At 42.8% G+C, this 26,300-nt stretch overlaps 1 protein-coding gene across 1 annotated transcript; it reads right to left on the minus strand.

The window, feature by feature from the left end:
* Window positions 1-9,676: 9,676 nt before the first annotated feature.
* IL2RA (interleukin 2 receptor subunit alpha) lies at window positions 9,677-24,531 on the minus strand. The gene is made up of 6 exons (XM_030464640.1): window positions 24,471-24,531; window positions 12,193-12,378; window positions 11,820-11,942; window positions 11,325-11,531; window positions 10,605-10,649; window positions 9,677-9,720 (listed from the first exon to the last, which is right to left on the minus strand). Exons 1-6 carry the CDS (start codon window positions 24,529-24,531, stop codon window positions 9,677-9,679), a joined length of 666 nt encoding a protein of 221 aa, XP_030320500.1.
* Window positions 24,532-26,300: the final 1,769 nt, after the last annotated feature.

The raw sequence follows: 26,300 nt of genomic DNA on the forward strand, positions 1-26,300 counted from the left end.
GCTGCTCCTGAGCACTTTTTGTCTGAGATTTACTTTGATTTTTTGCTGCCCCTGGCTATGAACAAGGGATAGGGATGCAGTGAGGTTCCAGTGAGCCCAGAGCTGCTCCAGGCATCATCTGTGTACCCTGCTCAGAGTGAGAAGCTCCTCTGCCTCCTGGGAAAACACAGAAATTGCCCTGAAAGATGGAGGCAATTTTTCCAGTTTGCTTTGGGGAGAGCTCTGGGAATTAGTGGCTCATTAGAATTTTATACACAAAGGAAAAATGATTTTGCCCAGCAGCTGTGAGGGGATTCTGGGACCTAAATCAGCCCAATTGCTCATTGCCTGACCCTCTGGGGTGGTTGGAATGGGCATGAAGGTTGCAGAGGGACTGAACACTGAGATCTCTTCACTTCAAAGGGCTGAATCATGCATTTTGCCAGATCCCTTTCTAAAACTATCAGTGGTGCAAGGTCCTCGAAATGAACAATGTGTTGTCCCTTCCTGTCCCAAATAAAGAAGGAAACAAGGAAATCTGGCTCTGCTTCAGAAGGCAGCTGGGCAAAGCTCCTTCGGTGCACCCAGATACAGGCTATATGCTGTAACATAGAATATCTGCTGTGTTATATGCTATAACATCTTGTGAGAATAAAGACAAGGTGGTTATTTGTGAAGTTCTCCAGCTGGCACATGGGAAAGGCAGGCTGGGAGCACCTCGCTGCTCTTTGTCCTTCTCCTGGACGGAGGTGTCATGGCCATCTGCTTGGTTGGACACACAGAAGCTAACAGATTCATCTATATTTTTAATATATATAATATATATAATATAGTGTATAATAAAATATATTATTATATAATAAACAATATAATAAAATATATGATACATATAATACAATATATTAAATATATAATATGTAACATAGAATATATAATATATTATATAGAATATATACTATATACTATTTGATATATAATATGTAATATCTAATATATAATATATATGTATGTAATATGTAATATCTAATATGTAATATATAGTATATAGAATGTATATATTATATATGTTATATATTACATTCAATATTATATATAATATAATATAACATAATATAACATAACATAATATAATATTATATATATTATATATATTATATATATAATATATATAATTATATTATATATATTATACTATAACTATGTATATAATATATATAATATAATATAATATATTATATTATAATTATATATAATATATATTATATATATTATATTATATATTATATTATATTTTATTATAGATTATAGATAATAGATAATAGATAATAGATATTAGATATAATATTACATGTAATCTTTTATATATATATATATATTTTTTTTTTTTTAGGTAACTAATGTGCTGTGTGTGGTTCAGCACAGAAGAGAGGCTGTTTGTGGCACTACTCAGTTGGTCTCCTGGTTGGCTGCCCAGAGGAACTGCACATCTCCCAAACTCACCCTTCAGGGATAAGCTTATTCCTGGGAAATGAGGCTCAAAGCCACGAGGGTCCTTCCTGAGACTCATGAGATGTCCCACTGTAAATTTCCTATCTTCAGTTAAATGTGGATTTAAAAAAAGGAAAAAAAAAGCCCCAAAACAACAACAACAAACCCAAACAAAAAAAAAAAAACCACAACAGAAAACATTCCCACCAACCTGACTCTGACTGCTTTATTTTGCCCAGAGCTATTAGACGTGAAGAAAGTTCTGTTTATGGAAAAACAAGCAACATCTCTATTTTGACACATTTTACATCGCTGCTGCAGGGTCACCAAACAAGATGGAAAGCCTGGAGACTGGAAAAAAATCCTAATTCTTCATCCAAACATGTGAGATATTACAGTTGGCCAATTAAATGGAAGACCAATGGATCACAGCAGTTTCTCTCTGGTTTTAGAGCCTTTTTTATTTTATTTAAAGGGCTAAAATCATGGTTGGTAACTCCTAGAGCAAAACCCAGTATGGGATAAACAGAAGGGCCCTGAATGTATGAACTAAAGGTCTGAGACAGTAGAAAAGTTTGTGGAGAGCTTAGGAAGGAGGAACAGCACCATCAAAACAACTGGGTCACTGAACATATTTGCATAGAGGGAGCAAATGAGTAAAAGGGGAAGAGGAAAACTCCTGCCAGATCAACCATCAATCAGGCTTGGAGGAAACCAGCAGGAAGTAAAATAGAGATCTCAGTCAGGTCTGGAGGAATTAATAAAATTGTAAAGTGGAGAAGAGAGTTATAACACTGAGTTATCCCTGTGCTTGCTGAAAGGCTTTGTGCTGTGCAGGATTTTACAGAATTTAGAGGAGATTTGCTGGGATTGCTTGTTTTTCACATGCCAGAATGGTATCAGTGAGATGAATATTTTCCATTCCAGGATGCCAGGTGTCCTTCTGTGAGTTAATGTTTGCTTTCTAAGTATCACATTGGCTTCTGTCAAGTACTTATGAGGTAAACATTCACTGTTTCTGACAAATTACACAGGCTTTCACTGACTATGTCACCTGAATCTAATCTCTGCTCACATTTTCTTGCTTTGGTAAATGAAGATTTGTTTTAACAAACTTCTACCTGTGTCCTGGTTTGGGCCAGGAGAAAGGGGATTTTCTGTCTTGGACTTTTGCTTTCAGCTCAGTCTCTTGTCAGGAGCTGCACTTGCTGAAATTCACAGCAAGTTTCTCAGGCAGTGTCTGCTGCTGGGACTGATCCCACTCCGTGTTTAGAGTTACTGCTGGAGAATGGGCTGCAGAGCCAAGGACACTGCTCAGCTCTGAGGAACATTTTGCCCTCCAAAAGGAGAAAAGGAGTCAAGAGGTCCCACCTGAAACCCTCCTGTGGGGAGGAAGGGCCAAGAGAAATGACCAAAATTGACCAAACAGAGTATTCCATCCCATACATCTCATACTCAGGATAAACTGGAGGGACCACAAGAGCTTCCAGCTTCTGGCTGCCTGCCCTTGCTGCCTTTCCTGCTTCCCTTCCTTCACCTGGCATCCTGGGAGGATTCCATCCCTTCCTCTGCCTGTGCTCCTGATCCATCCCAGCCTGAATCTGTGTGTTCCTGCCTCCAGCTCCCAACTGCTCCTGACCCCAGGATTCCAGCCTGCACTTTCCAGGGCTGCCCTGCAGCCTCAGAGGGGATGGGAGAGTTATTGGGGGAAAGGGGAGAGGAACCTGGGATAAATTTTCCTGTATATTTGTATATATTTGGTAATTTTTCCTTTTTATCATTCCTGTTTCATTCAAGCTGTGTTGTTTAGTTTCCAACCCATCAGTCTCTCTCCCTTACTCTCTCTCCTTTCTTTATCAGGGAGGAGAGAGAGATTAATAGAGAGCATCTGTTAATTGGTTTAATTGCCAGGCCAGTGTTAAACCCTGACAACCTGCATAAAGGGTAAAGAGTAATTTACTCCTGAGGCTTTGAAATCTTCTTCTGGATGTTCAGAGCACTGGATCTGAACTGAGAGTGGTTTAAAAAGTCACCTCAGTGCCACTGGTTCAAATCCATGAGATGAAGATAGCATTATCTTAATGTTACTCTGTGCTGTGACTTAAGGCTAAAAAGGAGAGTATAAAATGACTCAGTTTTATTATTTTTCTTCTTACACTGCCCTAAATCAGAGCTTTACTAAGGACTGAGCAGAAAATACTAAAAATTGGAGGAAAGAGAAACCTTTGGTTTTGAGCAGAGTGAGCTGGAAAACAGGGCTACACATGCACAGGAAATTTTGTTATTTCAAAATGTGGTTTCAGTCTGAATCAGAACAAACCCCCCCACACCCCTCCCGAAAATTTCCAAATTCCCCTGGAAATGGAAATTCTGCAAATTCTGGCCTGGAAATGCTGAAGAAGGGTGTTTTCTGATACCCACCTCCTGCTACACATCTGCTGAGCAAAATCAACAAACATCCTGGTGAACTTGGAGCCCCTGAGAAAGGGGGGGGAGGTTTCTTGAGGACTCCTCTGGTGACATCTCCCTGGGAGCCTCTCCAAGGCTCTGAGCATTGATCTGGAAGCTCTTGACCTTGCTGGATTTTTGGGTTATTGCACAGCTGGGTCCTGGCAGTGGATCAGATGGTTGCAAGGGCTGTGTTTAGAAGAAGAAGAAGAAGGGGGATGGGGGGAAGGTGGAGCCTGTCAGCAGGATAGAAAAACTGGTTTCATTTCTTGCAAAATGCTCAAACCATTTCTGCAGCAGCCAAGGACTGCACCCTCCACATGGACCTCACCACACTTGGGGTGACACCTCTGGAGTCCCCTGATGGGAAGCATCATATTTGGTGTGGATATGAATGCTAGAGTTTTTAAAAAAATAAATCTAGTTAGGGAATAGCTTCTCTGAACTTCTCCTGCTGAAACACTGGGGGAGAAAATAATTAAAGTATTAGAGAGCTGGCAATGAGTGCTGCAGCTGGTGCTTGCTGGACTCCTGGAGTCTTTGTTCACATTGCTTTTATCCTTCCCAGGTGAGCACCTTCTTGCCCTGCCACACTGTTATTCTTGCAGTAAAAGTAAAAACAAATCTACAAACTGTATCTAGGTACATAAAAACAAATCTACAAACTGTATATAGGAAGCTGCAGTGTTAAAGATGTGGCTGAGAGGCAGCTCTGTCCTCTTCCATTGCCTCCTTGCATTCCCTCCCAACCTTGTCCTATACCTGCTGTAGAAATTCTCTAAGACATGGAGCAGTTTTGGCCACTGAGCAGTAGCTCTGCACAAGGCCCCCTCCTATTATTGGTTTTTATTTTTCACTGGAACCCAAAAACCATGCTTAAATTTAAACTGGAGGAAATAATTTTGATTTAGGGTGGCCAGAAATGTTTTTATGGTGTTTCTGTAGCAATGCAGCTCCAGAGGGGACTGACAGATTCTGCAAGACTTATTGATTTCTGGGGCTGGGATTTGGCTCACTTATTGGGGCATCTTTTAGTAGGCATTTACACACAGGGGCAGTCCTGCAGGCTGAGCACAAATACATCATTCTGCTGAGCAAAGGTCTCCCGAAGGTTCTGTGTCACCACTACCAGCTCTATTTAGGTATCTCTAACAGCCCTGGGTGTCTCAGATCATGGCAGACACCCAGCTTTAGTCACCCAGATCAATTTGTAGGTATCTCCACCAAAAATGTTGTCTGAGCTTCTAATAGAGCCAATGGAGATCTAGTTGATGGGATTCATAGGGTTTGGAGAATTATTCAACCTGGGTGGACACCTCCATTTGAAAGCCTCTCCATGGTGATGGGCCCAGCTCATGTGGAGACTCCAAAATGAAGTCAGAAATGATGATGTGTTCAAACTGCCTCTTACACTGCAGACTTGTGGAAAAACACATTTCCTCACACTTGGGTTTCTAGCCATGGTATAGGAGAATGTGTATTTCCACCCTTTGGGAAGGGTTAGGGTTAAGGGAGCTCCACTGCTCTTATATTGTACTCTATTTGTTGGTGCTAATATTTATTTTAGAGACATCGTTGCCAGAGATCCACTGGCCCAAATATTTTTAGTCTTCTCCTGCATTTTGAAGGTTGGGTGTGATAGTGCACGTGTGATGTCAGCTTTAGCACAGTTCTCTAGAATAACCCTTCCTGAAAGATGTTGCTGAGTTTGTTGCTCAAACTGTTAAAAAGAGAGGATGACAGCAAAGAAATCTTGTCTTTTTCAATGTTTGGATTGATAGCAAGGAGTACAAAATGCCTTTCAAACATCCAGAAAAATATTTTGTAAGAGTTTATTAGTTGGTTCATGCTGAGAAAATCAAAATCTACACCACACTTCGTGTAAAACAAGTGAGAGTGGCCCTGGAGAAAGCACAAGAGTGAAGGTGTCCCTTTGGTCAGCCTCTCCCAGTGATGGTGTTTTGCTCCCAGAATGAGTCCCACTGGTTTCCATGTGCTCTGCATCTTGTTTTAGATGATCAATCCTAGGTAAAAACATTTCTCAAGAGGACAAACAAGCCCTTCTGAGAGGCAAAGTACAGCTTAATGGAGAGGAACAGCTTCCTGACAAAGTACACACACAGCTCCTGGGCTGGAGGTGACCTGGGTTCTGACTCTCTGTGTGGACACTAATAGCTTGGAAAATTAAATCCCATGATAATTGTCCAGCCTGTAACTCTTGCTAGTCCCTTACCTGTGTCTCCCTTAATCCCCAAGAAGAAAAAAAGGCAATATGTGGAGAGAAAGCCCCTTAGCCAAGCTGGTGCAGTAGGAAACGTAATGGCTCTGCTCTTGTTCTCTGCATAAAAATGTGAATGCTAAGAGCAGGATAAATATTAACTTTCTGCAGCGAAATGCCCTGAAGAGGACAAGCCCCACCAGCCTAACTGCAGCTCTTAACAGAGGTTTGTTAGCAATAAGTTCTCTGCAAGGACTGAAGGAAGCAGAAGAGCTTGGCAGAACTGCTTGAAAAACCTGTGTGAAAACCTGTCATCTACTGCATAAATACAGGGTTGTGTTTGCTCCCACACAGAATAACAGGATGTGATAGACCATCACACATCCATCTTTAGAAAGATATGTAGTGAAAAGAAGTGCTGTTCAAACAGGAATAAAAAAAAAAATAACAATAAAAAAATAGCCATGGGAAGTATACATATAAAGGGTATGGAGTGAGAATAACTCAACAGGAATTCAAACCGGTAAATCAATGGTACCTACATTCTACCCCAAAACAGAAGATGACACTAAGATCTTATGCTTCCTGAATTATAAGGAAAGTATTCATCCCATTTGGCTTTTGATATATGTCATGTAAGCATCAGTAGCTATTCTGGTCAGTCTGGGCATCATTTACTGTCAATGCAGGGAAACAGGAGCCTTAAACCATGAGTTATTTGTGTGTGTATATGTATAGACATATGGATGGGGCAGAAAAAGATGAATATATACATACATACATATATATATGCAACCAGGAGGAACTGCTCTCTAAAAGGACTTGTTCCTTCCCATTGGAAGCCACAGGTGCTTCCATTTTGTCAGATAAGCCCCATCCTACCAGGCTGAGCATGGCTAAACACAGGCAGAAGGCTATTTAAATTTCACAAATTCCCAGTGGTGTAAACAGATTCCAAGTATTGTGTGTGCTTGAGTCGGTCCTCAAATACCTTTGGTCTGTGTTCTTAGGTGCTCTGAAGCTATGGAGGGAGCTGTCAGATCAATCAGCTGCCATCGTCCTGCATCATCCTCCTCTGAGCTGGAGCAGTTTGGTAGCAACTGTTGTGGAAGGATTTTATTCCAAAATAATTGGAAAAAGGAGAGCAGTGACAAATGCAGGGGTACACTGAGCCACAAGGGGGTCCATTAGGACTTTCTGCTTTTGTGCAGATAGTAATTAAGCTTAATTTCCTTTTTCCAAAAGTAACAGAGTGAGGATGAGGAAAGGTTTGACCTGTCTGGGTAGGGAAGGGGTGTGAGGCCATCAGGTGTCCAGCATTTCTCCTAGTGGGGGCTGGAATGATGATGCCATAATCCAACATCCTTGAGCCAGCAGCCCATGTGTGTGTCTGGTGACTCAGGAAAGGCTGGAGTTGTATCAGCAACAACTCTGCTATATGGGAGGAGGAGAATTCTTTCTGGAAAGCAGTTTCAGGCAGGGCTCTTGTCCTGTCTCTCAATGCTGGACTCATACTCTGTATGTGGAAAGTCACTCTGTCCCCATAAAGAATTAAATTGGAATGTTTTCATTGGGTTTCAGTCTCCACGCTTCCTCATTTCCCACCACTGTGTCTTGGAGATGCTGATTTAATCCAGTTTCTGCTGGGGTGTCCTGGTTTGGGCCAGGATAAAGGGGATTTTCTGTCTTGTACTTTTGCTTTCAGCTCAGTCTCTTCTCAGGAGCTGCACTTGCTGAAATTCACAGCAAGTTTCTCAGGCAGTGTCTGCTGCTGGGACTGATCCCACTCCATGTTTAGAGTTACTGCTGGAGAATGGGCTGCAGAGCCAAGGACACTGCTCAGCTCTGAGGAACATTTTACCCTCTGGAAGGACTAAAGAGGTCCCACCTGCAGCCCTCCTGTAGGGAGGAACAGACAAGATAGATGCCAGAACTGACCAGAGGATTCCATCCCATACACCTCATACTCAGGATAAATTTGAGGGATCACAAGAGTTTCCAGCTTCCAGCTTCTTGCCCTTCCTGCCTTTCTTGCTTCCCTTTCCTCACCCATTCCCTGTTTGCTTCAGCATCCTGGGAGGATTCCATCCCTTCCTCTGCCTGTGCTCCGGATCCATCCCAGCCTGAATCTGTGTGTTCCTGCCTCCAGCTCCCAACTGCTCCTGACCCCAGGATTCCAGCCTGGACTTTCCCAGGGCTGCCCTGCAGCTTCGGTGGTGACGTGAGAGTTATTGGGGGGGAGGGGGAAGGAACGTGGGATCAATTTTCCTGTCTATTTGTATAGATTTAGTAATTTTTCCTATTTATCATTACTGCTTCATTAAAGCTGTGTAGTTTAGTTCCCAACCCATCAGTCTCTCTCCCTTATTCTTTCTCCTTTCTTTATCAGGGAGGAGAGAGAGATTAATAGAGAGCATCTGTTAATTGGTTTAATTGCCAGGGCAGTGTTAAACCATGACGGGGCAAGGCATCAATTTCATGAGCTTGGATCTGTATGGTACAATAGTCTGAGAAATCTTCTCCACAGCAGGAAAAAGATTTTCCTGCAGCTGGGAAGAGACAGGTTTTCTATGGCTTCTTCTATATTTCCTACAAGAAACCACAAAGTACTTCTTTCAGAAGATGCAACTTAGGATCTCTTACTGTTTCATATCTCATATCTCATTTATTTCCTATCTCATATCTCAAATATCTGATATTTCATCACTTGTTCCAGCAGAGGGCCAGGGAAATGTAGATCCCTCTTGACAATCTGCATCACAGTTGACCATCTTCACTAAAACATGTTTCAAAATGTTGTCTGTATTTTCCATGGCTTTATCCTACCACAAACTGGAAAAACCAGCCCTGCTGATGTGGTTTCTCCCCTCCTCCATTTCAAGAAAGATCCCCACTTAGCAAAGAAGCAGAGACCATCAGTAATTAGCAAGGAACACCAAGAGAAATGGGAATGAGGATTAGCAAAGAGAAAGCAGAAAAGAAGAACTCCCAAGTGTCAAATAGGGATTATCTAGGCTGGGCAGCCTGGGAACAGCAACAGGAACAGGAACAGCCTTTGTGCATCTCAGTGTAGGACCAGAAACAGCAAGGAGGCCAGACTAAAATAATTCTGAAGTTGTCATGGCATGACTGAGAAATCAGGGGGGAGGAAGGATGAAGAATTATGTGGTCATGGTATCAAATGCTTCACCAGATTTCCCACAGGTTAGCCAAACAGAAAAAAAAAAAAGTGTAATCTATCTGAAATCAACATCTTTGCATAATTAACCTTAATTAATTTTTGAACCATGGCTGGGACAAGGCATGCTTTTTGTTTTGAAACACTCTGATTCCTCCTTTTCTTGTGCCAGTATTTAATACCTGAACCAGACAACTCAAACTTCCTTTAATACCAAAGAAGGTGTCTCAGGAGTGCAACAGTGAGATGGTTGATCTGACTGATAGCTCTTCCAGTGATGGGAATTTATTTTTTTTTATTATTTCTTTTTTAGCTTCCACATTTTCCTGGTTCCACCCCACTTGTAGCATCCTCTGTTTGGTGAGTCATCCAAAGAGAGCAGGAATGATAAGCAGAACAAAAAAGACAGCTGTTAAAACAGAAAATCATCAGTTAGCTCTCAGTTTTATCTGCAGTTATTGCAATTATTCATGTGGAAGAAACAGAGAAGACTTGGGATAAAGGCTCATCTTCCTCCTATGACCAGAGGGAAGAGTTGTTCAGCGTTGCCCCTCTGCTTTGATCCCTGGGGCAACCAAGACCCAGAGAGAGAACCCATGGCCAAATAAAAATAAAAAGAGGTACTGATGCTGTGGTCTGCAATATTCCTCCTTCCCTTTCTTTATCCCACTCCATTATTCCTCACTGTAATGTGCACTGCAGCTGTCAGCAGGCTCCAGCTGGAATCAAGAGCCCTTGTACAAACCCTTCAGCATCTATATGCATAGTAAGAGACAATTTCTATTTTAGCAACTAATAGCTGAATGGAAGGCAGGGAAAGGGGGGAAGAAAATCTCTTCAGACTGATCTAAACATATCAGGATAGCTGTGGAAAAAAAACATTTTATTTGTCCATCCTTTTTTTCACTCCTTTGAAAACGTGAAAGAAAGGTGCCATTTAAATATTTCTATTTTTTTCTGTTTTTTTTCCAGTTGAATTTACTGACTGAATTCATAGAAAGCCTAAGAGAAAGAATCTGGAAATTATTTCATTTAAAAACTGGATTTATTTTTTTATCTGTTTTCTTTTACATCCCTTATGAAACATCTCTATAAAAAGCTTTAGTGCTTAAACATTCTCTATTTGCAGTTTCTTTACTCTCCTCTCACCCAGTACATAGACATAGATGTCTTGCAGTTATTTATTAGCTTTTATAAGGGTTGTATCTCTTCAGTGCTACAGCAAACTGAAAGCAACTCCTCTGGCAAAAGGGGGAAGTGAGAAGTCTGAGTCCAGCTGAGGAAATGACATACCTGTCACTGGCAGAGCCACAGAAGTGAAGAATGGATGAGTTGAATCTACAAGGAGAGAGAAATTCTTTATTTTGTATCAATTTGCTCTTCTGGTGTTGAGCAGCAAAGCAGTGACTGTAGCAGGATGCTCTGCTTCAGTGGGCCTGCCTCAGTTTCCCTTTCTGATTTAATTGCTCTTTGTCTCTCAGATTCAAACTCACTGCCCTGAGCCTGGAGTTGGAGAATTTCCACAGAAAGCAAAGGGCACAGTGAACTCTGAACTGCAAACAATCCTGGAATTACTAATAAAAGGCCAAGCTGGTATCCTAAATCCCCGAGCATTCATGGGGGATGCTTAGGTATACATTTTGGAGTATCTTAAAGTGAAGTGGCAAGAGATGTCCTATACCTTCCAGGAGGAAGGAGAAAGAGACTTTCTCTCATATTTTCTTCCCACTGTGGCTCAATCTGCCCACAATCTCTTGCAATCTTGCACTTAGTGTGAAAGGACACCCAAGATAAAGCAGGATTCAGCTCTGTCCTCACCACAGACATCACCTCCAGAGGTGACATCTCCATCAGTGTCAGAGCTCTGAGGTCCCATCCAGAACCCCAGGCAGACTCTTCCTTAGGAATGGTGCTGGGAGGGGGGGTCTGGATCCTGCACCAGGAGGTTATGAGACTGATGTGATGGCAAAGCAAACATCTTACCTGGCTCAGCAGTCTCTGGTGGTCACTCACCTCTGTGGCTGCTGTCATTGGTGCATCTCATGTCAAAAGAGGTCCAAATGATTTTGCCATTCACCTTCTTGCAGGTCCGGGTGCCAGAGGTAGGGGGTTGCTTGTCATAACCTTTCTGGCATTTGAAATGTAATACTTGTCCCACGTAATACTGTTTGTTCAGGCTTAAAGATGCATGGGGAACAGGCTTGGGAGGACCACAAAAATCTGTGGGGTCATAGGGCAGCATATGCTTGAGCTTTTTGTCTACTGCTTTGAAACAACATAATCTGCATTGGTACAAAATATAGAGAAGCAGGATATAGCAAGCCTCCCTAATTCCTTGTCAGGATGTAAAATACTTGTTATCTTACACCAAATCACTTGTTCAGCCAAGATATTAAAGCACGTGATTTTTTTCTCTCTGACTGTCAAAATAATAAAAAATCACTCATTTTTCTTACACTGCTTCCATGGATATCAGTGGAAAAAGTGAATGAATGTGTTCTTGCTTACCTTTCTGGTCAAACTCTGAAATGTTTCCTTGCTTTTGGGATGCAGGGCTCTGTGTTTTATTTTCTGGCTTCTGTGTAAAATCTAAGTCCATCGTGGAATCAGCTGCCAACAAAAGTTTCTCATCTGTGGGAGAAGTTATATTTGCTGAAGGATGAGTAGCAGACTAAAGGCAGAGCCCCCAGACTTTTAAGAGAGAGGATAATATGGTAGCAAGTTGCAAAATATCAATTAAACAAAGAATCATAGAGTGTGGGGCTGAAAGAGACCTCAAAGAGCATCCGATCATTTCTTGGAGCAATGCCCAGTTGTGTCTTAGACTGATTCAATGGAAAAATATCTCCACCAGAGTATTAAAAAGACAATTACCACTTACCAATGCATTGGAAGTCCTTGTAGACCCAAGAAGCAACCCCCTCCTTCCGTCGACACCAGATTCCCAAGTACTGACCACGTCTTCTTGTGTAGCCCTCATCGCATTCATAGGACAGTTTGGTCCCCAGGGGATACGATTCAGCAGAAACATCAGCAAAGTCAGTCTTGGGGAGAGCTGGGCATTCCTCTGCAAAGAGAAGACCTGATAATCAGTTTGACCTCTGCATCTGCCTTAATCACCAAGGACCTCCCACATCTTTTTGTCTTACCAACACAAGATCATGTCCAGAGCTCAGTAAAGTATCTGGGTTTTTCCTCTGCTCCCAGTCACTGGGCTAAAATCACTGGATGAAACTGGGTGGCATGAAGGGAACATGGTAGCAAAGCTTTGCTCCTTTGATTATCTCTAAGCCAAGGAGAGTGCCTGGTGGAACCAGCAGTCATTTTAATTGAACACTTTTTATTTTAATTTTAGTACAATCCTGCCCTCCAAAGCCTTTTTTACATTGGAGTTAGGTGTTGCTATTGATGTTACAAGTATAGATTTGTTCCAGATACAGAAAAATTCCTTGGGAGTGTCTCCAAAGAGTGACATGAATGAAGCCTGTGTTTGTCTACAATTTTTTTAGTTAGGAGGGGATGATTCAACTCCCTGGTGTTGCTTCTAGAGAAAGGATGTCCTGCAGCACCACTGCTTCCTAATGAAGTTGTTCATGGTCAGACCACAGAGCTGCTGCCTGCACCAGTGAGATATAATAAGTAAACCCAAGTCATTAGAAGTGGCAGTCAGAAAACACTGAAAAGGGGAGTAGACTCTCAGTTCTGCCTGAGCACACCAAAGAGCAACTTACCTAAATATAACTTGTCCCAGAACAAGGACATGGAGTGCTGTGCCATCAGCAAATCATATCTAAATATACTTCTCAATCAGTTGGAATGAATTAATGTTAGAGCCTTTCAGTGCACTTGAAAAGCCCACTGAAGCTGAGCTGGAGACCCAGAAGTTGATTAGGGCACTACTTAATAATTATTTAAGGCCTGGAGGCTGGGAAAATCAAACACAAAGCAGGCTGGTTGCATCAGGGCTGGTATTTGGGATCTTTGGGTGCATGACCTGTGGTCCTTTATGCTTATGCATAATGGTAACAACAATTACAAGTAAAATTTCTTAGTCCTGTCTTCCCATTTTCTGCAGCCATAAATAATGCAGCCTTAGCAACCAGCAGGAATGACTGTGAAAAGGCCTTGAACCCCTGATAGTTGCTCATCATTTGGTATCTGCCCTTGACTCCCAAAGTGCTTTTCTCCTTGCAGACAGCAGCACAATCAGTGACTCTCAGCCCCAGCCCTGCAATGCCCTTTTCTTTCAGAGCCACCCATCATTTTCTTGCTTTGATATTTTCTGCCCTTTCTACTTTTCATTATCTGGCTCCTTAGGAAAAGTCACAAAGCTTGAGGAAGGCAATAATGAAAAGTCTTGTGGGCAGCTGAACAGCTAAGCTGTGTGAGGGAAGTTTTAGTCCCCTTGTTTCTTGGTATTATCAAAGGATTTGCCTTCAACTACATCAGACTGTGGCTTCAAGAGAAGTGACTGTACCCGAAAGAGTTAACCACATGGTTTACCACAGACTGTCAGGGTGATTAAAATTAAAGATTTATCAGATTAGCAGCAAGTTGAGAACTTGTACTCTCACTTTCCCTGAAAGCTCAAAGTATGTTTCCCTTTAGACTTCAAAAGCTTCTTTGAAGCAGACTGCAGATCTGCATCTCAGCACGGGGCACTCAAACCTACCACTCTTTAGTCTCCTCTTAAGGAACCCCTCATCATTTTGCCTACTCATCAGAAAGGAGAATTCTTCTTTTAGTTGCTGATGAAACGATGTTAGGGTTCTTCTAAACTCCCAGGGGTCAGATAAAGATTGTGCAGAGCTGGTGGGCATGGGTGACAGCAAGCAATACCCACCAGGCTGATGCTCTGAAACTCATCCTCATTGCAGCTGGATCTCTCACAACATTCCTGGGATCCAGCTTTTTCATTTCATCCACATCACTCCAATTCTGGTCTTTCCACATCATTGCAGTATCTTATTTCTTTGGCTTCTACAACTGTATTCTTTTCTCTGATCCAGAAAGCATTTGGAAAGATTAATTTCCCAGGTCTCATTGTGACTTTCTGGTTGCTTCCCTCTGCTGACTTCTAAGTGCTTCACTGTCACATCAAATATCCCATTTTCAAGAGCTTTCTCCTTATCAGCCATCACAAGCTTTCAATACATTGGCTTCCCTTCCTATGTCAGAGCTGCTCACCAATGAGTTTGATATCAAAGTCATCAGATTTGGGGTTTATTGTCCTACCAACCCTCACTCTGGGATGAGCTGTGAATGAATATGGATGTGTCAAGATGCCCATTGTCATTATTCCCCCCAGCTGTCTTTAAATGTTTAATGTATCTTCTGAGGTGTTTCTGTTTGCTTGTTCTTTTACTCACCTTTCAAGAACAGGTAGGCACCACACATGCTGCTCAGTATTTCTTCTGAATATTCTTGACTTACACTGGGATCCTAAAATTCCTCTTTTTGCCATCTATTTGTATAAAGAGTCCTAGCTATCAGCCTTTTGTAGATGTGATAAGAACTCATGATTATAATTCAGTGAAGTCTGAGAAAGGAAGCTGAAGTCTGGTTACTAAACCCAGAAGAGCTCTTAGTGCCTTGACATTTAGCAGCATCACATGTTGAGGCTATTGCTGTATTCAGACTCTCAGTAGGGAAAACTAAATATCCCCCAAAGCTGTAAGGGCCATAGGTGGTGTTATATAGGTGTACAAATGTTTTCCACGACATTGAACCCGTCAGGATAATGTGGGAAGGCTGAGCAGAGACTTGGGGAGGTCTGGATCACATTGCCTACACAGAATGACCTCTGGGGGGAATCATCCCTAGGAGTTCATCCAGTTTTTGTGCCTGAGGAAATGCATGGTTTGCCCCTAAAAAAATCAACACTCCTGCCCTCTGGGTGATAAAGCAGCAAAGGGATTGGAAGGAGCCAGGAAACTGGGGAATGGCAGTTAGATTTATTCCTGAACTATGTTTCTGACTTTTTCCAGTTTTATGGGAGATGAGCTGTGCCTATTTTGCTGTTTTGCACCTGCTTGGGAATTAGTTGTCAACGTGTTTGAGTTGGTGTGATAGGAAGGTATAAATCTTGTAAAAGGGCAGCACACCTCAGCAAAACCTGCCTCCTAGCCTCTGGTGGGACCTTTTTGCACAGCCCAGCTTTCCCCTGGATCCTGCACCCCTCCAGGGCTACTCCAGGGCTACACTTCTGCTGGCAGGAGTTTACAAGACTCACAAGACTCACCTTCAAATTGCCTCTTGGAGCATTTATTGGTTGCTCCCTCTTTCCTTTGCCCCCCAACCTCTATTTTTCCATCCCCCTGACAAGGTGCTGTGTGTCTCTTTCCTTCTCTTTCAGCTCCAACATCTTCTGTCCTCCCTTTTCCTCATTTACAAGCTTCATCAGCCCTCACCAACCACTCTCATTTCCACACCCCAAAAGTGCCCTGTGGCTCCATTTCTTTGCACTTAGAGCTACTAACATGATGCATTGAAACAGGACAGATAGAAAGGCTGGTGTAATGGTCTTCATAGGATTTAGCACTTCTATTGGTTGCAGAATTGCTAAAATTGCTGCTAAGGCAGGTAGAAATCTGAAATTTTCCTGATATTAGTGGATTTTTGGTGCCCTCAGCATTTCTGCAGTTTTAGGAACTGGTTTCAGATATTATCATATAGCACATGGAGATGTACCCATCTGTGAAACATGAAAATTGAAAAGTAGTTATAGCATCCTCTGATGTGCTCCTAAAATTAGGTTTGGTAAGTTTTCTGAGACCTGCAAGCCACTCCCTATCATCTGAGCCACAAGAGAGGTGGGATTCATAGGATCATAGACACATGGAATGGTTTGGGTTGGAAGGAACCTTAAAGATCCTCTAGTTCCAACCTCCCTGCCTTGGGCAGGGACACCTTCCACCAGCCCAGGTTGCTCCAAGCCCCATCCAGCCTGGACTGGAACACTTCCAGGGCAGCCAAAGCTTCTCTGGGCAACTTGTGTCAGGATCTCACCATCTCTGGGCAACTTGTGCCAGGATCTCACCACCCTCTCAGGAGAGAATTTCTTCCTAATGTCCAACCTAAATCTCCTCTCTTCCATTTTAAAGCCATGACCTCTGGTCCTACTGCCACATGCCCTTATAAAAAGTCCCTAATATTACTTAAGTAAGGGTGCCTGGTGGTATCTGAGTGTCTTAAGGTATCTGAGACTTTCACATGAGCTGTCAGATATCACACAGAAGTTATTGGGTGCTGATGCCAGGCAGAATACCCTTCCCATGCTGTCTTTTGTGAGTTCATTGTCATGTGATAAATAAATATTTACTTCTTTTGGTTACCCTCAGCATCTGGCATCCTCACAGGCTCACTGTAAAGAAAATCACCAACTAAATCACCATCAGTTCTTCCACCATTTGGGTTTCTTCTCTGAGCTTTCCAATTCACATACCCAACACAAAACTGCTCACAGTAGATGTACTGGCAGCATCAGGATTTCTGAAACCTCCCTGCCTATTTCCTCTCCATATCTGAATGGGCAGAGAAGTATTAGAAAAGGCATCAGAACAACACCTTTTGTCCAGAAGAAGTGAAGGAGGAAAATTTCTAACAGGTTTTTCTTAGTATTAGGCAAACACAGACAGTGAGTCACATCAAACCAACCTGAACTCAGAATTTCCTCTGTCATATGCCAGTGTGTCACCAGTGCTGACATTATTCTGATGTCAGGTTAAAAAGGCAAGGTACAAAAATAGGACAATTCTCCCCTAAATACAAAGGCAGTTAGATGGAAGTGGTAGGAAACCAGCTGGTCAGAAGATCTGAGTAGAAGCAGCAGAAGAAACCAGGGGTTCACATCCCTGCCACATTCAGAGATGAGTGATGGGTCTCTCTGTGGAGATGCCAAGACATCAAACCATGGCAAAATGAAGAAATTTCCCCAGGTGTGCCTGAAAAGTTAACTCAGCCTTGGGTGTTCCTCTGCTCTCTGAAACTTTGTACTCTTTATTTAGAGCATTTTCTTGAAGATGAAATGGAAATGAGTGAAGAGAAGGAATTGATACCAGCAACTGGACTGAAATGGTAATGAACTTTTTCTGACTTCAAAACTTATTCCCAAAGGGGCTGTTACAGCTCTGCCTGTTTCTTTTGCCTCTGATTAATGTCATTTGTTTCCTATGTGGACCTGGAAGCTGGCAATAGATCCCAACTGTGGGGTTGGAGTGCAAACCTGAAGTTTATGGCAATTTGCCTCTGAGATTTTTGTTTGCTTGGCCGTTGGTTACAAAGAGATAATCTTAAAGTCATCTTTGTAGATATGAGTCTCCAATTTACACGACAGGAACACAGCATGGATGAAATCACCAGGGGTAAGATTTAATGCAAAGGGAAATGGAGGAGGGATCAGTCCTATGGGGCAGGAGATGGGCTTTAAAATTCCTTAAATATTAAAGATAATTGTCCTGTTCTAGGGATTTGTCAGTTCAATGCCTGCTGAGTTTGTTGTACTAGGAGTTGTGTCTGGTGGAAAGACACTGAAAAATAAACTGCAATATCAACCATCAGGGGCTGTTCCTGAACAATCTGTAGAACCAGAGCAAATTTGTATTTGGGGCAGGGCAGATGCATTTCTCTTATCTCTTGCTTTGCCATTGACCAGTGGAATCCAACACAAAAATTTCCATATACAGCAAGGCTAGAGTTAGGTTGGCAGTAGATTAAGCTTTCTCATGCTAAATATAATTTATATAATAATTTATATGATTTATATATATTATATTTATGTAATACATATAATTTATATTAATATAATTTATCCTTCCATGAGAAGTGGGGTTGGGCAGACCTCTCTAGAGGACAGCAGACACCTAACTTCAGTTCTCTAAAGCAATATTTACAGATTCTTCTCTCTTTTTATTGTCTGCAGTGGTGGAACCACACTCCTGCATGCTTGCACTGATAATCAGTGTGGTTTAGCATTGATACCATTTTACAGCTCTTTTTGCTGTGAGTTTTCAGCAAAGGTTGTGTCTTCAACAACAAAGGTGGTGTTCTGGGCCCCCCAGTTTAGGAAGGATATCGAGATCCAGGAGCAGGTCCAAAGGAGGGCAACCAGGCTGGTGAAGGGACTGGAGCACAGATCCTCTGAGAAGAGGCTGAGCGAGCTGGGGGTGTTCAGGCTGGAGAAGAGGAGGCTCAGGGGAGACCTCATCACTCTCTCCAACTCCCTGAAAGGAGGTTGGAGCCAGGGGGGGTTGGACTCTTTTCCCAGGCAACTCTCAGCAAGACAAGAGGGCAGGGTCTCAAGTTGTGCCAGGGGAGGTTTAGGCTGGAGATTAGAAAGAATTTCTTTCTGGAGAGGGTGATCAGCCATTGGAATGGGCTGCCCAGGGAAGTAGTGGATTCTCCGTGTCTGGAGATATTTCAAAAGAGACTGGATGTGGCACTGAGTGCCATGGGCTGGGAACCACGGGGGGAGTGGATCAAGGGTTGGACTTGATGATCTCTGAGGTCCCTTCCAACCCAGCCAATTCTATGATTCTATGATTCTACTGCCCCAGATGTTTCCTAACAACATCTGTCTCTCCTCTTTGTAAACCTAACTACCCTCTTTCATCACCAATTTACTCCTGTATTAATGCATTGGCTGAGTGCCACTCAGCCCACAAGAGAAGGCATTTTAATTCCTTGGGTGGTTGCTAGAAAGAGGCTCACAGGTCATGATTCAATGCACCCTTTCTGGGAGATGAGCAGTTCCCTGAAACTGTGACTGTCTTGTCCCTGAGTGGCTTCAGTAGGGATCCTCTTGTCCACCTTGGTGGAGATATTAATGGTGGAGAGAGCTGAATTTCAGTAAGATGAATTTCAGTAAGATAAATTTCATACCAGCCCTGGCAGGGTTGCTGGGCTGGGGACCTGAGATCCCAATGTGGAATTGGAAGAGGGAGCATTGGGAAAGAGGAAGAGTGGGGCAGAGAGGAAAATCAGCACAGTACACTGTGAAGAAAATGTACAAAGTGGAGAATGGGGAACATTTTTTTAATTCTTCCTCTGTTGTTTCTGGGTGTTTGTAACCTTCTTGGTTCTGTGGTAAAGCCACAGAGCTCAGGCTCTTCAAACGCAACCACTGCACAGGGCATGGTTGCAGGACTCAGTGTCTAGTTTTGAGAATATTGCAGGCAAAAGCCTTGTTTTGGTTTGTGACCTTTGGGTTTTGAACAGGCTTGGCTATTTTTTTTAATTTTATTTTAAATCTGAGACCTCAATAATACCTGCTTCTCCAGTACTTTCATCTAAAGGGAAAAAAATATATTGCTAAGAAAGAAAATTTGCTGTTTAAACAGCAGCAGAAATTCAGATCCCTCTTTCTGGCTGGAACTTTTTCAGCTTTGCCTTTTGTTGGGTTGGAAAAGTAGTAAAGAACATCCTCACTGAAAGTAATGAAATGGCTGACATCGATGTGTTCCAGTCCTGACTAACAGTGAAAAGGGACTCTTTTAGATTTAAAATGTGACTTTAGGACTCATCTCATGTGACTTGTGGCTTTAGCATGGTCACTGAGCTGTTTGGTGGGACTCTCAAGAGTGGTATGGAAATTATTTATTAGTGCTGATGAATTTTTGTGAAGCATTTTGCTGAATAGAGTGCTGCATATTTTTTATCTGGGGGGCTCACACTTTACAAATGGAGAATATAAAGAAAAAGCAGTGGGTAACAGAGTGCTGCTACCACGACAGGGCTGGGGAACAGGGAGGCAAGTGGAAAAAGTCATGGAAGGACTTTGGAAATAGGGGGTTTGGGAAGCATTAGAGAAGATGCCCCTGTACTCAGCACTGGTGAGGCCACACCTCGAGTACTGTGTCCAGTTCTGGGCCCCCAGTTCAGGAAGGATATCGTGGTCCTGGAGCAGGTCCAAAGGAGGGCAACCAGGCTGGTGAAGGGACTCGAGCACAGACCCTATGAGGAGAGGCTGAGAGAGCTGGGGTTGTTCAGCCTGGAGAAGAGGAGGCTCAGGGGAGACCTCATCGCTGTCTACAACTACCTGAAAGGAGGTTGTAACCGGGTGGACGTTGGTCTCTTTTGCCAGACGACTTTCAACAAGACAAGAGGGCATGGTCTCAAGTTGTGCCAGGGGAAATTAAGGTTAGATATTAGAAAGAATTTCTTTACGGAGAGAGTGATCAAGCATTGGAATGGGCTGCCCAGGGAAGTAGTGGATTCTCCGTGTCTGGAGATATTTAAGAAGAGACTGGATGTGGCACTCAGTGCCATGGTCTAGCAACCGCAACGGTGGTTCAAGGGTTGGACTTGATGATCTCTGAGGTCCCTTCCAACCCAGCCAATTCTATGATTCTATGATTCTATGATGGAGAAAAAACTTGGTAAAATCAGGTTGTTTCAAGACTTAGGACAAGGAACAGGAGATGAAAACATGGGCAGAAAACATCCCAAAGCTGGGGTTTGATGATGCAATTAATGAAATAAGGAAAACAGGAGTGGCAGAGCTGAGCATCAAGGAAGAAAGCATGGAGACCAAAACTGCAACACAGTGAAAGCAATTGTGAGCAAAGTCAAAGGTAATACCTTTCCAGCAGTAGCTGAAGAGAGGAGGTTTTGCTGTAATAAAAGGGTAGGGCATAAGAACTCATCTCTGATAAAGTGAGGAGAAGGTTTCTCCATATGAAGGCAGCAGCAGACACTGCAGGATCTCTGTCCACAACATCTGCTTGTCCTCAGCAGGATCACAACTTTAACATTTTGGTGCTGAATGGGGCTGCTTCCAGTTGGCGGCCGGTCACCAGCGGTGTCCCCCAGGGATCAGTACTGGGCCCAGTCCTGTTCAATATCTTCATTGATGACTTGGATGAGGGGATTGAGTCCATCATCAGCAAGTTTGCCGATGACACCAAGCTGGGGAGAAGTGTTGATCAGCTGGAAGGCAGGAGGGCTCTGCAGAGGGACCTGGACAGACTGGAGAGATGGGCTGACTCCAATGGGATGAGCTTCAACAAGGCCAAGTGCCGGGTCCTCCACTTTGGCCACAACAACCCTATGCAGCGCTACAAGCTGGGGACAGAGTGGTTGGAGAGCAGCCAGGCAGAAAGGGACCTGGGAGTCTGGATTGACAGGAAGCTGAACATGAGCCAGCAGTGTGCCACCTGCCAAGAAGGCCAATGGCATCCTGGCCTGTATCAAAAACAGCATCACCAGCAGGTCCAAGGAGGTGATTCTGCCTCTATACTCAGCCCTGGTAAGGCCACACCTTGAGTACTGTGTTCAGTTTTGGGCCCCTCAGTTCAAGAAGGATATTGAGGTCCTTGAACAGGTCCAAAGGAGGGCAACCAAGCTGGTGAAGGGACTCGAACACAGATCCTATGAGGAGAGGCTGAGGGAGCTGGGGCTGTTCAGCCTGAGGAAGAGGAGGCTCAGGGGAGACCTCATTGCTCTCTACAACTACCTGAAAGGAGGATGGAGCCAGGCAGGGGTTGGTCTCTTTTCCCAGGCAACTCTCAAAAAGACAAGAGGGCATGGTCTTAAATTGTGCCGGGGGAAGTTCAGATTGGATATTAGAAAGAATTTTTTCACGGAAAGGGTGATCAGACATTGGAACGGGCTGCCTGGGGAGGTGGTGGACTCTTCGTCCCTGGAGACATTTAAAAAGCGACTCGATATGGCACTCAGTGCCATGGTCTAGTGACTGTGGCGGTAGCTGATCAAGGGTTGGACTCAATGATCTCTGAGGTCCCTTCCAACCCAGCCTATTCTATGATTCTATGATTCTATGATTTTTTTTATTGTAGCTTATGTTGGACACTTTGCTGCTGGTGGCCCCTGTAGCTGGAAGATTTCTGAAAGTATTTGCTCTCTGGTTGACCTTACAAGAAATACTTGCATGTTGTTTGACAACTTTAATTTATTCTGCATTGCATTTCAAGTCCATGGGAGAGAGCACTAATATGCAAGTATAATGGGGAAGAAATTCCTCTCATTTACATAATGGAGCTCTGGTACCCATCTTGTGTGAATGAATTTCACTTGAATGAAATACTTTCTTTTGTGAGGTTTAATCTTATCCAGGCTTAACGTGCAAATCTATTCAGTGTATTCCTGTAAGATGAATACCAAGATGGAAAAGTTATAGAAGCACAGACCAGCTTTTACCCTGTATTTGACCCTCACCTAGCACATTTCAATCTTCATCCATACCTGCATCTTCTTGGCACTGCTGCTGTGCAGTGTAAATGAGACAAATGTGATGGTTTTCAGAAGAAAATCCAATTTTTTCTTGTCCTCTTTAACACTAACCTGTAGCTTAAGTCTTACTAAATGGATGATCATCCCATGCCTTGATTTCCCTGGTCACATATCAAAGGAATTTTCCCTTGCTTTTGAGAACTGTCAGTGAAACTGTTCTGTTCAACAAAGGATTTTTATTTTCTTTTTACCCTAATTGTATTTATTCCTGATGCTGCATTTTGCCAGAAACCCTCTTGCAAACAGCAGGTATGGCAGGAGCTAGTTACAAAGCTGAATTTGCAGGGCTGGGATAAGCCAAAGAGACTGAGGCAAAATAATATGAATAGCACAGGATGTGCTGAGACATAGGAGAATGGAACTAGAATTTGGAACTGGGTGATCCTTGGTATTAATTCATAAAGGTCCTCTCTAGCTGAAGCCATTCTATGAATTAAAGACAACAGGTCTTACAGCCACAATACCATTCTGCAATAAAAAAACCTGAACTGGTAAAAGCTGGTGACTTAGAGTGTTCTTTTCAGGGAAAAATTAAAAAAAAAAAAAAAAAGTCAAAATTTATATTTAAACATAGGGAGAGAGTCTGAAAATAAATACAGAAAGCTGAGGAAAGAAGAGTTTAGTGACACAGTGAGGAATGCAGTGCTGTGCAGTTACTCACTCATTAGACTATTAAATACCATCAAGCAGCATAACACACCACTGCTCTTAATACCCCTCATTTTTTCCAAAAACCAGAGAGATTTCTGATAAAACGAGACTTGCCAGACAGATATCACACAGCCTGTCCCAGTCACAGTAATACAGAAAATGTGATATGGGGACCTGACTCATCCCAGAACTGATCCTACTTGTGTATCTCTGGCTGAACATCTCGAAGTGATGCTCCTGCACGCAGCACTGAAACACTTGCATGGGCACTGGCACTTCATTTGGCAATAAAAAAGCCCCATGAAGCCTTCACTGGCAAAAAATGCTTTAATGAGAACAGAATCACCTGGGGGTTAAATATTTGTGAAGGTCCTGACTGCATTAATGAGCTCAGTTATAAGGAACAGAGCTTTCCCTGGAGGAGCCCTGTGCCTACTGCAATCCCCAGCCCTGCTAGAGCTGAACCATCAGCTACAGAGCCAATGTACCCAAGAACCTGCCTGAGGCTGTATCTGCTCACACTTCTCAGCCTGGACATCATCAGCAGATACAAAAGCAAATATCTTATTTATGGAGCCCTGAGAATTTAAGATTTTAATTATTTTTTTTTTTTCCTCTCTGAACTAAGCAGTTTAAATTGACACAGGGTAATGGATCACCAGACCATTTCTCAATACACACCCTTTTCATCATAAAGAAGCCAAATATAAGCAGTATTTATAAATGTATAAATGTATAAATATATAATTTATAAACATGAAAAATGATGCTGGATGAATTAGCTGCCTCTGTTCACAGTTTAATGGCACTGCTGGCTGCAAGGTGTGGCTGTAAGAATATTTGGTATTTATAGTACCCCCAGTAAATTTGGATGGCACCTTTTAACTAATAACCTTGCAATCATTTTTACCTGTCGAGGTGATGACATTTCAGTGTCTATTTTTGTATTTCCTAAAGTCACAGGGAAAATGGGAAACAAAACCAAACAAAAACAAATTCAAAGAGCTGCCTAAGGTGCACAAAGCTGCTTTGATCTGCCCACTGTGCCAGTGATGGGCTGGAGGATATGTACATTAGTCAGACAAAAATTACCCTGCACTGCTCTAGATGGGTTGCAGTTGATGGTTTGTGAGAACAAACCCCATTTCTTTTTTTACCTGAAAGGAGTTAGGATGTTGCAAACATCCTCCAGCAGCCACCACAAAAAAGCAAATCTTATTTCCCCCCCCCCCCCAGCTAGAGCAAGAAACAATCTTTTACCTGGCTTGTTCCCCTTGATAGATCCAAGCAAGAGCCACATCAAAAGGCACTTGAGATCCATGGGGCTTGTTCTTCACATCTTTTCTTTGCAACCCTGAGGATGCTGAAGTTTCTCAGAAGTGATGGGCTGGTGCCCACCGAGCATCTGTCTCTGGTTAGACTGGTGGAGGATATCACCCTGTGAGCTTGTCAGACTCCTCCTTGGTCAGCAAATCATTGCTTTGCTGGCTGACTCCACAAGAGAGAACAAACTGTTCAGGTATTAGTAGCTTTTATCCAGGAAATCAAACTTACTGCTCAGTGTGGTGGAACTTGCCATCCTGTAGAGGAAGCGGTTTGACACATCAGAGCTGCTGACTCCAGAACTGTTCCTCTGCAGCTGAGGTCTGTAGAAATGGGTAAGATTTTAACAGGTTTGTGCAGCCACCTGATTCCCCATCTGTGGCTGGACAGGGATTTGAGAGGAACCACTGCTGTGGGATAGTTGTCCAGTGTATGGCAGTGGATATCAAACACCTTCTGTGGGCTCTGCCCAGAAAGAAAAGGTCCCATGTGGTATCACTTTAGCTTTTTGGAGGTCTGTTAATGATGATAAAGCCACACATCAGTTTTCAATGTATGCTGCAGGACTGGAAAGGGTTTTTCTTGCTCCTAAACTGCCATGGTTTGCCATGCTTCAGTGAAATTGTTTCTTCCAAATATCAGCAGAAAGCTGGAAATTATCACAGATGTATCACATTTCATGTAGTTTTTCTACAGCCATTTCTACAGAAATTACTATCTTTAGTACCTAGAGAATTAGTTGGAATAGACTATGAAAAAACAGGTCTAAATTACCTGTGCTATTTGTTCATTATTGTCACATGCTGGACATCAAGTTCTCCTTTACAAATCCATAATGAATGAAGTCTTATGAACAGACTCATCCCAGTCTAAGAAAGTGTTAAATGCTAAGAAATAGATGTGACACATTTTTAAATGCCATTGTTGAACCAGACACAGAAGATGCTGTGTTGGAATCTCTGCCCCTCACTGTCAGAGACTCTCCTGTCCTCTCATCCATTCCAGGATGCTCCTGGGAAATGCAGCTGACTCAGGGAAGCTTCTTCTGGGTGAGACACAAACCAGGCTATTTTTGGGGAGGATTAAATGAAGATCTCATACCCATGGGAGGCTGCACAAATCTGCATCTTCTCCTCCAGCATGTTGAAAGGTGAAACCAAGACTTCAGGAGGGCAGCAGACAGAAGAGATGCTACAGCCCCTGCTTGTTCTGTCTCCTGAAAATTCTTCCTGTGCTCTTTTCATAAAAACTTTTGTGCTGCTTCACTGATGCAGATGCCAAGTCCTCTTGGATGGTCTGGTGGCAATGAGGCTTTGTCCAGGAGGCTACTGCCCAAACAGAAATGTGTCAGGGGACAGAAAAATAATACACCTTTTGGAGCAGCTATTGTGGGTGAAACATTTGTTCATCCATGTGGCTGCTTAATGCTCCAGAGATATTCACTGCCTCTGGTTTAGTACCAAATCATCTTCCATATTTAACAGCATAACAGGAAACATTCATGCCAAAGCCCAATGAAGGACTTGGAGAATTTTGCTCTTGGAACAACTGAGAAAAGCCATAGACCTCCATTCTTTCCTTCATCTTTTTCCATGATAGCTGTAGAGATGCAACTGTACATGCAGAGCTGCCAAATAGCTGTGGTGGTAAAACATATTTGTTACATCACACCAAAAGAAATCCCAGCCTGTTTATCACAATTTTTTCCCCCTCCTGAACATTTGGTCTGTACTTTAGAGATAGATGAATTTAGTCCTCAGCATCTCC

This window comes from Calypte anna, chromosome 1, assembly GCF_003957555.1.
Source record: "Calypte anna isolate BGI_N300 chromosome 1, bCalAnn1_v1.p, whole genome shotgun sequence".
Taxonomy (NCBI): domain Eukaryota; kingdom Metazoa; phylum Chordata; class Aves; order Apodiformes; family Trochilidae; genus Calypte; species Calypte anna.

Excerpts from the sequence above, each read along its gene's own strand:
- IL2RA (XM_030464640.1), bottom strand. The coding sequence starts at position 24,531 with ATGGATCTCAAGTGCCTTTTGATGTGGCTCTTGCTTGGATCTATCAAG. Across the intron at positions 12,379-24,470 it reads TATCAAGGGGAACAAGCCAG|AGGAATGCCCAGCTCTCCCC; the intron begins GTAAAAGATTGT and ends TTCTCTTTGCAG. Across the intron at positions 9,721-10,604 it reads TGTGGCTCTGCCAGTGACAG|CTGTCTTTTTTGTTCTGCTT; the intron begins GTATGTCATTTC and ends CTGTTTTAACAG.